This window comes from Chenopodium quinoa, unplaced genomic scaffold (assembly GCF_001683475.1).
Source record: "Chenopodium quinoa cultivar QQ74 unplaced genomic scaffold, ASM168347v1, whole genome shotgun sequence".
Taxonomy (NCBI): Eukaryota; Viridiplantae; Streptophyta; class Magnoliopsida; order Caryophyllales; family Amaranthaceae; genus Chenopodium; species Chenopodium quinoa.
In genome coordinates this window covers 104,675-116,392 of record NW_018744949.1, presented here as the reverse complement: position 1 = coordinate 116,392, position 11,718 = coordinate 104,675, and the positions used below count along the sequence as shown (strand labels likewise).

Below are 11,718 nucleotides of genomic sequence, written 5' to 3'. Positions count from 1 at the left end.
CCCCTGTGGCTTGTTAATTGATACCAGCCGGTACCGCCTGTCTTAGGGGTCCGGCTGAGATAGTTCATATGGGCGAAAGCCTCGAAGCTCGGCTCCACCCCGTGCAGTTCGCACCCGGCCACATAGCCGAGTACGTTGACCCAGGAGTTTGGGGCTAACTGCCATAACCCCAACTCATACCCATCCAAAATCCGCTGAACAGCCGGATGTAATGGGAAGCGCAGCCCTGCCTTGATGGCCGCCTCGTAGCAGCCAAAGCAGGCGCTATCATAACTGGAACCAGCCGGCCAGACGACTGTGTCTTCTGGATCCGGCACAAACACTAGAAAGTCGGGCCCATGGTGTGGTTTGCAATAAAGCTCTCCACTTTCTCTTGCATGGCTGTGATTCGGCCCCGAGGTACCGTGCAGTAATAGGGGGTATTTAGCTCTCGGTAAGAGGCGGATGGCTCCGCCCAATTGTCCCCCTTCTCAACTGCGTGAGAAAGTCTCGCCTCTTGCAGGCGGCTGTTTTTTCTCTTCTGTACCCAAAGAAGCATGGCCAGAAGAGCTTGACTCGGAATCGTCCTCCGACGAGTCCGAAGAGGACGACTCCTCCCCTCTCTCGGAGGGGCCCGCCTCCTCTCTTTGAAAAGGAGCAGATTTGTTAACTGTTAAATGGGAAGGGGTCACTATGACTCCCCCCACAGAATTGCCGGCATCCAAGCCGCCTTGTTTCACTTCCACATCTGGCGCCTGGTCAGATGTTTCACTAAGCGGCACCCTGTGGGAGGAGCCGTCTGAATTTGAGATCCTAGCTGTCTTTTTCGTTCTGGCCATCTTGCTGCATAGACACAGATACTGTCGGACTTTGTATAAAGGGCAAAGATGGGTCCGGAAAAGGGCAGGCGGCACTCCTAGTCCTAGATTCAGCCGTCCCCGGTGACCGGCTGATCACTAACCTAGGTCGTGTCGTGTGCTTCCGTGGTGCCATTTCAGAAAATAAAAGAAAATTAAGAGTAAGAGAACTGAGTTACCTGAACGAGTGACGGTTGATGAAGTTCTGGAAATCCGGTGCAGTCGGCTTGTCAGAACAGGCGGTAGGCAGAAAAGGTCCAAAATGTCAGAGCAAGTTCAGGGGTCCGAATGTTCTCAAAAAGTTCTCAAAGTGTGAAAATGACTCAAGACAACTCTCCCTTATATAGGCGAAGTGAGAAGGCGAAGGGTCACTTTAGGAATTCAAAATTTGGGCGGGAAAATCTCTCGTCCTTTCGCCGACTGACACCTGTAGCAGGCCGTCGCCTGTTACAGTGCGACACCTGTCACAGGTAACACGTGACCAATCACGTGCCACCTGTGAGGGGCAAATGATTAGGGGATTTCTCCTACCAATCGGAATGCGCCACGTGGACCAATCAGGTCCTGCCAAGTGTCCCCCAGTTGGAACAGCCAGGGCTTCCCACGTGGCACGCGCTTATTCGTCCACCTTGGACCTGTTATGTCAAGACATGTGGCATACTCCATGCCTAATGGAGAAACCGGCCACCCAGGCCCAACTTCCGAGGGAAGCCCAATCGGCCCTAGGTTTACCTAAACCTAGGATGGGCACGTTTCCCAAGGTTATAAATACCTCCCTTAATCCTCATTAAGGGGGATTACAAAAAGAGAACAAAAACATTACGGAAAAAACACATTAATTACACACAGTAATAACCGGCTGATCTCGCTAACAAAGCAGATTACCTACATTAAACACTCTCCCCTAGAGAGACCAAATCACTTTAATTTCAGCATTAATTACTCCTTAATCAGGTACTAACTTGACCGTTGGAGGCGGAGCTCACAGGAGTCTCCGTTATTTTGCAGGTACAGGCGTCCGGTTCCAGTCTCGGAATTGTAACTCTCCCGCAGGACATCAGAATACCCCGAAACAAGATGGTTCCACTTTATAAGGTTGAGGAGTTACTCCTACTATTGCCAATTGGTTTTAGTATGGAAACTCCTAACCCTTATTTGTGGATCAAACTCTCCTCCTCATTGTTCTGGTTGGTCAGGCCCATTTCATATTCTCTAAAAAATTGAACATGGTATCAGAGCCCGGGTTACGAGTCTCTTCTAAACTAGGTATTTAATCGCTACTGGATAAGGATTTACCTCGATAGGATTTCCAGTCCTTAAGAGGATTATTAATCTGGCCTTTCCAGTTAGCTCTGGATTTCTAGGGACACTCACAAGTGAGGGGGAGTGTTGAAACTCATGTAACCCACTTGTGAGTGTCCCACATTGGAAAAAGAGGAGAGATGGTTCCACTTTATAACGTTGAGGATTTACTCCTACTATTGCCAATTGGTTTTAGTATGAAAACTCCTAAGCCTTATTTGTGGTCCAAACTCTCCTCCTCCTTATTCGGGTTGTCTAGGCTCATTTCATATTGTCTTGAAATTCAACAAAGAGTAGAACAAAAAAAACGAAGATAATATTTTACCTAGTGTTTTAACTAATCCAACCAAAGTATTGCTTTTTTAAGAAAAAAATCGGAGTACATATCATGTTTGAACAAAGAGACTTCCATGCTCTATTGATAACAACTCAATTATGAAGGTGGTGAGCTTATGAGTCAACTAATGTCACTTTTCACAAGTAGGTCCAAACAAAGTGGATGACAGACAGTGGCATTTGCATAATAACCCCCTTAACTAAAAAAGCAAAGCAAACTCCCCATTTTTTCCACTTTTCTTCCGCCTTTTCTTTCTCCACCCCACACTTTTCATTTTCACCTTCCAACCATAATCACAACAAAAACCCCATTTTTCTACATAAATTATTCATCAATTTTATCAAAAAAATTAAAAAATAATAATAATATTAAGTTCCAAAAAAAAAATCCCCATTTTTATTTCATTCAAATAAATAATCATTCATCTTAGAAAATTAAAATTAAATTATTTGAAGAATCTTTTTCGTGTCCAAACTGTATTCCTTAGTCAAAACATCCACGCCTGGAGAGAAAAGTAGTAATAGCCTTTTCTTTAGAGAGAGATGGGTACCTAACCTTCTTTCTTTTCTGTTTTTTTTGCTAAATTTCTGAGTTAATTTTAGTGTTTTTGCACCAGATCTACGTGACCCAATTTTGGTTTTATTTATTTTGTTACAAAAATTTTAATTTTAGTTCATTACATCATTTAGTTTGTGCACAAAATTTTCCTCAAAAAAAAAAAAAAGTTTGTGCACAAAATTATAGTGTATAATCCAACTTCTGGGTGTTTTTGTTAGGTGAAATTTTCACAAGTTTTGCTGTTTCATTGATTTTTATTTTTTTTATCTGTTTAAAATTAAAATAAAAAGTTAGTTCAGTTTTGTTGAATTTGTATGGGAGCTTGTTGGAGTAATCGGATCAAGGCTGAGAGTCCCCTTCACACCCGGTATGATTATCTGCTTTTCATTTATTTTTATTATTATTTTGATAGTTGGGTCTTATTCAATTTATTTGTTGTATTAAATGTTCATTTAATTATATTAATTGTATGGTTTGTTGGTTGTTTTTGCATGATTATTTAGAAATTTGTGTTTTATGTTGTTTATTATGGAGTATTATGCTCATAATATAATAAACTCTGCTGTCATGAAAGTAGACCATATGTTAATTGTGTTATTGTTGTTGATTTTGCATTTGTTGTATATTCATATTCAATCATGAGCTTCTCTAGTTTTAGCTTTAGAAAGAGTAATAATCAGTTTGTTTTTGGATGGTGATTTTTATGTTATATCCTATGTTACTCAGACTCTACTAAAAGTTTCTGATTCCGGTAACGGATTAACGGGCTGGGTATGCTAGAAGTTGCCAAATATGGCCTTCGTATGAAACACGGCGTGATTTTTAGTACGTAATGACGTGTTTCAAGTGATACACATGAGTGAGGTGTCCTGTATCCAACACGAGTACTTGATGTGAAATGAAGAGTATATTAATATACATATAAAGATTAGATTTCAACATCATGATGGTACTTGCGTAATGATGTGTGTGTCCTAATTATATGATCAATGAAACACGGCATGATTTTGGTCTGTAATGAAGTGTTTCAAGTGATACACATGAGGGAGATGTCCTGTAATCCAACACAAGTACTTGATGTGAAATGAAGAGTGTATTAATATACATATACATATTAGATTTCAGCATCATGATGGCACTTGCATAATGATGTGCGTGTTTTTTTTATGATCAATGAATAAAATGTCCAATTGCTTTATGATCAATACTTTACAAAGCTTTGTGTAATAGTAATCATAATTTTGATTTTTTAAGTAAATTTTTCTAAAACTGGTGCAGGTTTAGCAAGGATGGAAATGAATGGAGTCGGTCAAATAGCAAACAATCGTCCACATCAATACCGCAGACTCCTCGAAGTGAAGGTGAGATATTGCAGTCTTCCAATTTGAAGAACTTCAGCTACAATGAATTGAAGACAGCAACTCGAAACTTCCGTCCTGATAGTGTGTTGGGAGAAGGTGGTTTTGGTGCCGTGTTCAAGGGGTGGATTGATGAACATTCTCTTACTCCCACTAGACCTGGAACTGGGATGGTGATTGCTGTTAAAAGGCTTAACCAAGAAGGGCCTCAAGGCCATAAAGAGTGGTTGGTGAGTCAGGACTGTTGATTCGAATCAATAATTAGTTGTCACCCTTAATTTCTGTGGCCTCCGCTTCTCGAGTTTTGAACTTTTCTTTCACTTTCGAAAATAATATGCTAGCATGATGACAACTAAGAAATTCTTTGTTTCTTAATTACTAATATCTGCAAATAAATTGCGCCATTTTTGTACTTCAACTGGGTTCCTAAAGTATGCGAGTCAACTACTTTGATTTTCCTACAATAATGTTTTCATTGGCAGACGGAAATTAACTATCTGGGGCAATTACGTCATACAAATCTTGTGAGATTGATTGGTTATTGCTTAGAAGAGGAACATCGGCTACTGGTGTATGAGTTCATGCCTCGTGGGAGCATGGAGAACCATTTATTTAGAAGTGAGCTTTATACTCTTGTCTGTTCTCTCATTGAATACATGTCTGCTGCAATTTGTAAGTTATTGATTGTATTTTATAAAACATTTGGGCAAATAGGGTCTGCACATTTCCAGCCTCTTTCTTGGAGCCTAAGAATGAAGATAGCTCTTGGTGCTGCAAAGGGGCTTGCTTTTCTTCATAGTGATGAAGCTAGAGTTATTTATCGAGACCTTAAGACTTCAAATATCTTACTTGATGTGGTATGCAAAATACTGTTCTTACTTCATGCTATTCGGATAAATATATTGACTCCAAATTTTGTGATTGCTCGTTTGTCTTTATATATGAAATTGCCAGAACTACAATGCAAAGCTATCTGATTTTGGGTTAGCCAGGGATGGACCTTCTGGAGATAAAAGCTATGTCTCTACTAGGGTCATGGGAACTCATGGTTACGCTGCACCAGAGTATGTCGCAACAGGTATTTTTTTCCATGATCTGTTAGTATCTTTAGATTCTCAAATGTAAATGCTGCACCAGAGTTTTATTGGCTCGTAGCTCATCATAGCACCAGCTCTATGAGTGATGCTTATAATTGATTACTGGTGCTTCTATAAATATAATTAAGTTTTAAGAATATTTATTCTTAATTTCTATATCAAAAGTGTATTATTTTTTTTTTTGTTAAGTCATGTTTATTTTAGTTTTGCTAACATGTTGAATATTGTCTTCATGCAGGTCATCTGACTCCGAAGAGTGATATATATAGTTTTGGGGTTGTCCTCCTGGAAATGTTATCTGGCAAACGTGTGATAGACAAGAACCGGCCTACTGGTGAGCAGAAGCTGGTAGAATGGGCAAAACCTTACCTCACCAACAAACGCAAAATCTTTCGTGTTCTTGATCCACGAATTGAAGGGCAGTACTCTCTGGATCATGCAATTAAGGTTGCTAACCTTTCTTTAAAATGTCTGTCATTTGATCCCAAGCTAAGACCAAATGTGAACGAGCTAGTTAAAGAACTAGAGAAGCTTCAAGTTCTGCAGGAGCCTACAAGGAATGCAAGAAGAGAGACTCACCTTCCAGGCCAACTCAGTTGCCGAGCTAATGGAGTTCAGTCCTACAGGCACAATCTACCAAAAGCTTCAGGGGCACTGCTGCTTATCTGAAGCCAAGTCTACTTGCTGTTAAATTATAGTGATAACGTATATATGACGGAGTGATATAGATTATAATTTTGAATAGGAAATTGGTGCAGCAGACCATAGGATAAAGGACACTGATTCTCATGAATTCTGCAGTGTATTATAAGCTGTCAGGAGTAGAGCATTGTACAGAGTCTTGCATGTTGCAAATACATTTTGTGATCCCCCCTTCCTCCTTCCCCTCGATAAAATAGAACGTTTGCCTTCTGTTTTTACATTGTAGATTAAGCTGTTTTGGCAGGCACATTGTAGTTTCTGAGAATTTTAGTGCATTATGTTTGGGGAAGTTGTATTGTAAAGGATGTAGCTTATAGCTTCCAGATTCCTGCTACTGCTACGTTTCTCGCTCTTGCTGTTTCAATTTGGTTTTTCTAAATGTTTAGTTAGAGGCACACGGGCTGTATAGGGCTAGAAATAAATCTCGTTTCCAGTTAATGTGGCTTTTTTTCTACCCATGAAAACGTCTGAAGAGATTAATTAAAAACATGAGTTGGCCTGAATCATTCTCTTCCGCTTTAGTTAAGCAACCAATTTAAATGTTAAGTTCTCTAGACCTTCACTTCCATCTTAGACCGTCATTTTTAGGAGTTATAAAAGAACAGGGTGGCTAAGATAAGTTGTGTTTAGGGTAAAAATACCCCAGCCACGTGGTCCAATCAGGTGCTGACACGTGTCAACGTCAGAGGGGTCCTAATAGGACCAATCCCCTGATGACATGTGGCACCCTGACCCATGAAAGGAGAACTGATCTCCTTTCACTATAAATAGAGGAAAGTCCTCATTTATTGCACATTCATGCACCTCCATAAATACATATACAAATACCGAGCAATATTAATTGCAGAATCTCCCGGAATTCGAGAGACCATTTACTTTCCGCAATTTTACTTACTCGGACGTATTCTAACTTGACCGTCGGAGGCGGAACTTCAACCAACCGGGTCTCCGTGCTTTTACAGGTACAGGCGGTCGGCTACCAGTTCTGGTGTTGTAACTCTCCCGCAGGACACATAAAAAAACCTTGAAACAAGTTGCTTGATGTATACTCCACTACTTGGAAAGATATTCTTAGAGGAAGAACAAAGTTTCGCGAAGGATTGATTATAAATACATAAACACAGTCACACAGGTAATGGAAATGGCACTTCAATTTGGTTTTTTCTTTGGGTTGGAAATAAACTTTATATGGATGCAAATGTAAAATTCCCACACTTGAAGGCTCATTTGACAGTGTATATGAACGATATGATTATCAAAATGGGAAATGGAACCTTGAAGAAATTAAGATTTAGGGGGATATACGTCAAGCTAGAACCTTTAACGTATCTTTTAAAATCCTCACCCACGATTTAAGTTTAAATTTTCCATCCTAGCTAGTTTATGAGGTTGAGTTTAAATTTTCCATCCTGGCTTAGCCATTAAAGCAAGTTTCAATTCTTATAGAATTTCATTCCCAATTGGTACGAAAAGTACGATAAATGTAACAAGATCTATCAATTGATTTCCAAAGGAAATATTTGCGTTTAGAATATACTTCGTATGTTTTGGATATAAAATGGCAGAAGATTAGTTTGCATGGCATAAAGAGTACATGTGTTAGTTTTAAGTAACATAGAGAGGAGTAGGTTGTATGTTTTGCATCACAAGTTCACTAACCCCTCAAATAACTTGAATAAAACTACCTTTGTGGCTTTATGAAAGGTTGCTTTTTTCCTGTACTATGTCCACAAATAATTTGTTTCTACCGCTAAGTATTGGTACATACCTATGCGGTTCATGTGGTATGAACCAATACATACCAAGGCAGTTTTATAAATAAAATTAACTTTTTTTTTGAGATACTGAAGATACCATTAAGTGAATACATAGTTCCATTAGATAGTGTAATGATATTATCATACATTCTGATGGTATAAATATGTCATGATATATTTCTAGTAGTACAAATACATAGTTATGGACTAGGTAAATTTCAATGATACTAATGGTACATATAATATACCATTAATGTATTGTTTCACAAAACAAAACAAAACAAAACTTTGTAAAAAAAAAGGAGGGGGGGGGGGGAGAGAATGAAAACATGTATTGATTTGTTTGGTAGATCTAAAAAAGTGAAAATATGGAAAGTGCAAATTCATCAGAAATTCCAATTCCTATAAAACATGGGAATTAAATTACCAAGCTCCCCTTTGTAACTAAAAATTCCATGATTTGAAACAACTTTCACAACAACCAAGCAAGTTAAGTTATTTTCCTAGAAAATTTGATTTGGAAATTTTATTCCAATGACCATTGAATTAAAAATTAAATAGCAAGCAAATTACCCTACGCTCTATGATGCATTGATGCTCATACAAGATGAGTATGTAGTATGTACACTGACTCCTACTTCTAATTCAAGAAATACTCCATCTGAACGTCAATTAATATATTCAGAGGCAGGAGCCAAAAAAGGCACATTTGATTGGAAAAATACACTTTGATAATCCTAACTAAAGGTTTATTTTTTAATAATCCTAACTATGCCTGACTTTGCCTCCAATGATCCCAACCGGTCAACACCAAGTCAACGGTTGTTGTAACAGGTAACCAATACACACGTCAGCGCGTGATTTGGTCTAAAAATTAAAAAAATAATAATAAAAAAAAAAACTAAAAACCCTAACAGCCACCACCCCCTCCCCTTATGCCACCGCAAAACGGCAGGGCCAACCCCTAGTCCGTTGGAAAACGCCTAGTCGTCTCCCCTAACCCCCGAAAACAGTCGGCCGGCCCCTCCCAACCCCAAAAACCACCTTAGCCGGCCACTCCCACCCCCAAACCACCCATCCTCCTTGAAAACAACAGCAGCCATCACAATGGCGCAACCAAAGCAGCGGAAGCCACCGCAATGACGCAACTAAAGCAGCAGTAGCAACCGCAATGGCGTAACCAAAGCAGCAGCAGCAGCCATCACAATGGCGCAACCCACCGCAATGGCGCAACCAAAGCAGCGGAAGCCACCAGTGATTGCAGCGGCAACCGCAGCCCCGCACCACCTATTACATCAACACTGCCCCTGCCGGAATTAATAATTCGGCCACTTGCAAGTGTAATTCGACCTCAATAATTTTTCCTATTTAATTATTTTTATTTCTAGATGGATTAAATACCTTTATACCACCCTTAACTGCTTGTTTGGATGGAGAGAAATTGAAGGAAGGGAAGGGGAGGGAAAGGAAGGGATGAGTATTCCTCCATTTGGATATCAAAAATGGGAGGTGAGGGAATTGGGAGGAAGAGATGGAAAGAAATTATTTCCTTCCACAATTAAGAAACAAATCTTTCCAAATTAGAGAAAATTTAGAAGGAAAATTGAACAAATCTCTCCAGCACCTACTGTTGTAGCCTCCACCACAGGCCACATCATCTTCCGCCGCCATATCCACCGCATCAATTGCCGCCATGTCCAAACTTGTCTTCTTCTTCTTTATAAAAATTCGATCTAAGAAATATTGTTTTTTGAAATTGATTTCAAAGTATAAAAATTTCAAATGATGAGATACAAAATTTTTTGGTTTTGATATACAAAAATTGATTTTTCATGAAATTTGGTTTTTTTTTTTTTTCATGAATCAAGTTTTAGAAAATTGAGTTATGGTTCTTCAAATATCGGTTTTCTGGAAATCAACTTTTAGAAAATGTGATCTTTTTCTAAAACCAACATTCAGAAAATTTTGTTTGATTTTCAAAAATCAATTTTCAGAAATTTTGGTTTTAATTTTCAAAAATCAATTTTCTGAAAATTTCATTTTGGAAAATCAACAAGAATTGATCTCTAGAATTTTTGATTTTGGAAAAATTATTTGTAAGAATTTATATTTCCAGAATTTTATTATTGAAATTTTGATGTGAATTATTGATTTTGAAAAATTGAGAATTTCAATTTATATTATATCAAGAACAAGCATATTCCCTCACTCTCTCTTCTTTCATTTTCTCTGTTATCCAAATGAGGGATTTTGTTTTCTTCACCCCTCCCCTTCCTTCACCTCCCCTTCCTTCATCTTCCTTCCCCTCCATTTCCTTCCAAAAATACTATTCAAACACAGTGTAGAAGTAGACAAAAGATGGAAGATTGCACAGTTCCTAAGAAACAAGGATAACAAATTACATGTTTCTACTCGAACTCCAAACCATATTTGAAACCAGGACTATTTAAAAGACCATCAGTTTCCATACAACTTGCGTTCTTCTTAACCTAGTACGATGGCTAAACAAAAAAGACAGTTAATTCCCAACCCAGCTTCATTGATGTCTTTGCTTGATGAGTATATTTCCGGAAACTGTTGATCATGAAGCAGCTAAACAACTTAAAGGTTTAGATAATTCTAGTGTTGTCAATCTATGTTAATACATCAGTATTAGCAGTTGTCTTGGTGTTCAGTGGGCACTGAGAAACATACGGCTTGAGCTGCAAAAAGATAGGTGTGAGCTCAGGTGAGGGGCAGAGTACTTGTGAACATGAAATCTGAAAAGAAATGTTGCTGGAAACTTGTATTCTGATTTATGTTACAACCATTCACAGTAGTCAAAGATTGAGTCAATAATGCAAATTATTCCAACAACCAGATATAAGCAGAAAATTCACGACATAAAATTATGTTTTCAAAATAAGATTTTTTTATCTCTCTCTACCACAGAGGCATAAATTAGAACACAGGACAACACGTGATAGAGGTCAAATCACTACAAATACTTAAGAAACAGCAATGCAGAACAAGGGGCTTAACGCAAATATAAAGATAGTAGCTAGAAAGGTAGAAAGAGTAAAATATCATTAGAACAATTGAAGCTTCAGAGAATTCTGTTATATATTATAGGTTTGTGGGATTGTATTGTACATAGTTTCTAAATTTAAAAATAATGAATTTACAATGACAAGAATATACTGATAGAAGGAAGAACATTTTGCAACAACATCCATCCAAATTAAAATAAGATTGGCATAGTACATTACGCAGATGAGTAATGGAGAAATATGGCACTTGACTGTTTTACAGAATTTATCATTTTAGACCAGAAGAAAGCTTAAGCTTATCGTCTAATTCAGCTCCCATCTTTAGCCTACAATCTACAAACTCATCCAAATAAATCTCTCTAGTCCCTAATCCAGATTCAATTTTGAAAATTCTTATTTTCTACATCATTTGAGCAGATTTGACACACTGTTATCATACACACACTTGTCATCACGAAATTAATTTACTCGTTAACCTACAAGAATGACATGAATTCCCTTATCATCTAATGCCCTTGCCCCATTCCCCAAGAGCTGGGTTTATTATCGGAAATGATCAAAATTCTTTAACAAAAGATAAGAAAATTGCTAGTGTTAAAATCTATAAGGTCAGGCACGACATAGTTAGGCAGCTTTTTCAGCACCACAACATAGCCACCTGTAACAAAGTTCAAGTTACTACGACAAAACCTAAAGAGTCATACATAGACAAATACAGGTTGCTGAATTATACAATTGGAAG

General features: G+C 38.2%; 1 protein-coding gene across 1 annotated transcript; it reads left to right on the top strand.

Moving 5' to 3' along the window:
• The first annotated feature begins 2,847 nt into the window (after window positions 1–2,847).
• On the top strand, window positions 2,848–6,554 carry LOC110706229 (receptor-like cytoplasmic kinase 176). Its single transcript, XM_021884123.1, has 6 exons — window positions 2,848–3,400; window positions 4,312–4,621; window positions 4,874–5,009; window positions 5,106–5,248; window positions 5,346–5,469; window positions 5,727–6,554. The coding sequence occupies exons 1-6, from the start codon at window positions 3,348–3,350 to the stop codon at window positions 6,155–6,157; spliced, it is 1,197 nt and encodes a 398-aa protein (XP_021739815.1). The 5' UTR covers window positions 2,848–3,347; the 3' UTR covers window positions 6,158–6,554.
• Window positions 6,555–11,718: the final 5,164 nt, after the last annotated feature.

Excerpts from the sequence above, each read along its gene's own strand:
- LOC110706229 (XM_021884123.1), top strand. The coding sequence starts at position 3,348 with ATGGGAGCTTGTTGGAGTAATCGGATCAAGGCTGAGAGTCCCCTTCAC. Across the intron at positions 5,010-5,105 it reads GGAGAACCATTTATTTAGAA|GGTCTGCACATTTCCAGCCT; the intron begins GTGAGCTTTATA and ends TTGGGCAAATAG. Across the intron at positions 5,249-5,345 it reads CAAATATCTTACTTGATGTG|AACTACAATGCAAAGCTATC; the intron begins GTATGCAAAATA and ends TGAAATTGCCAG.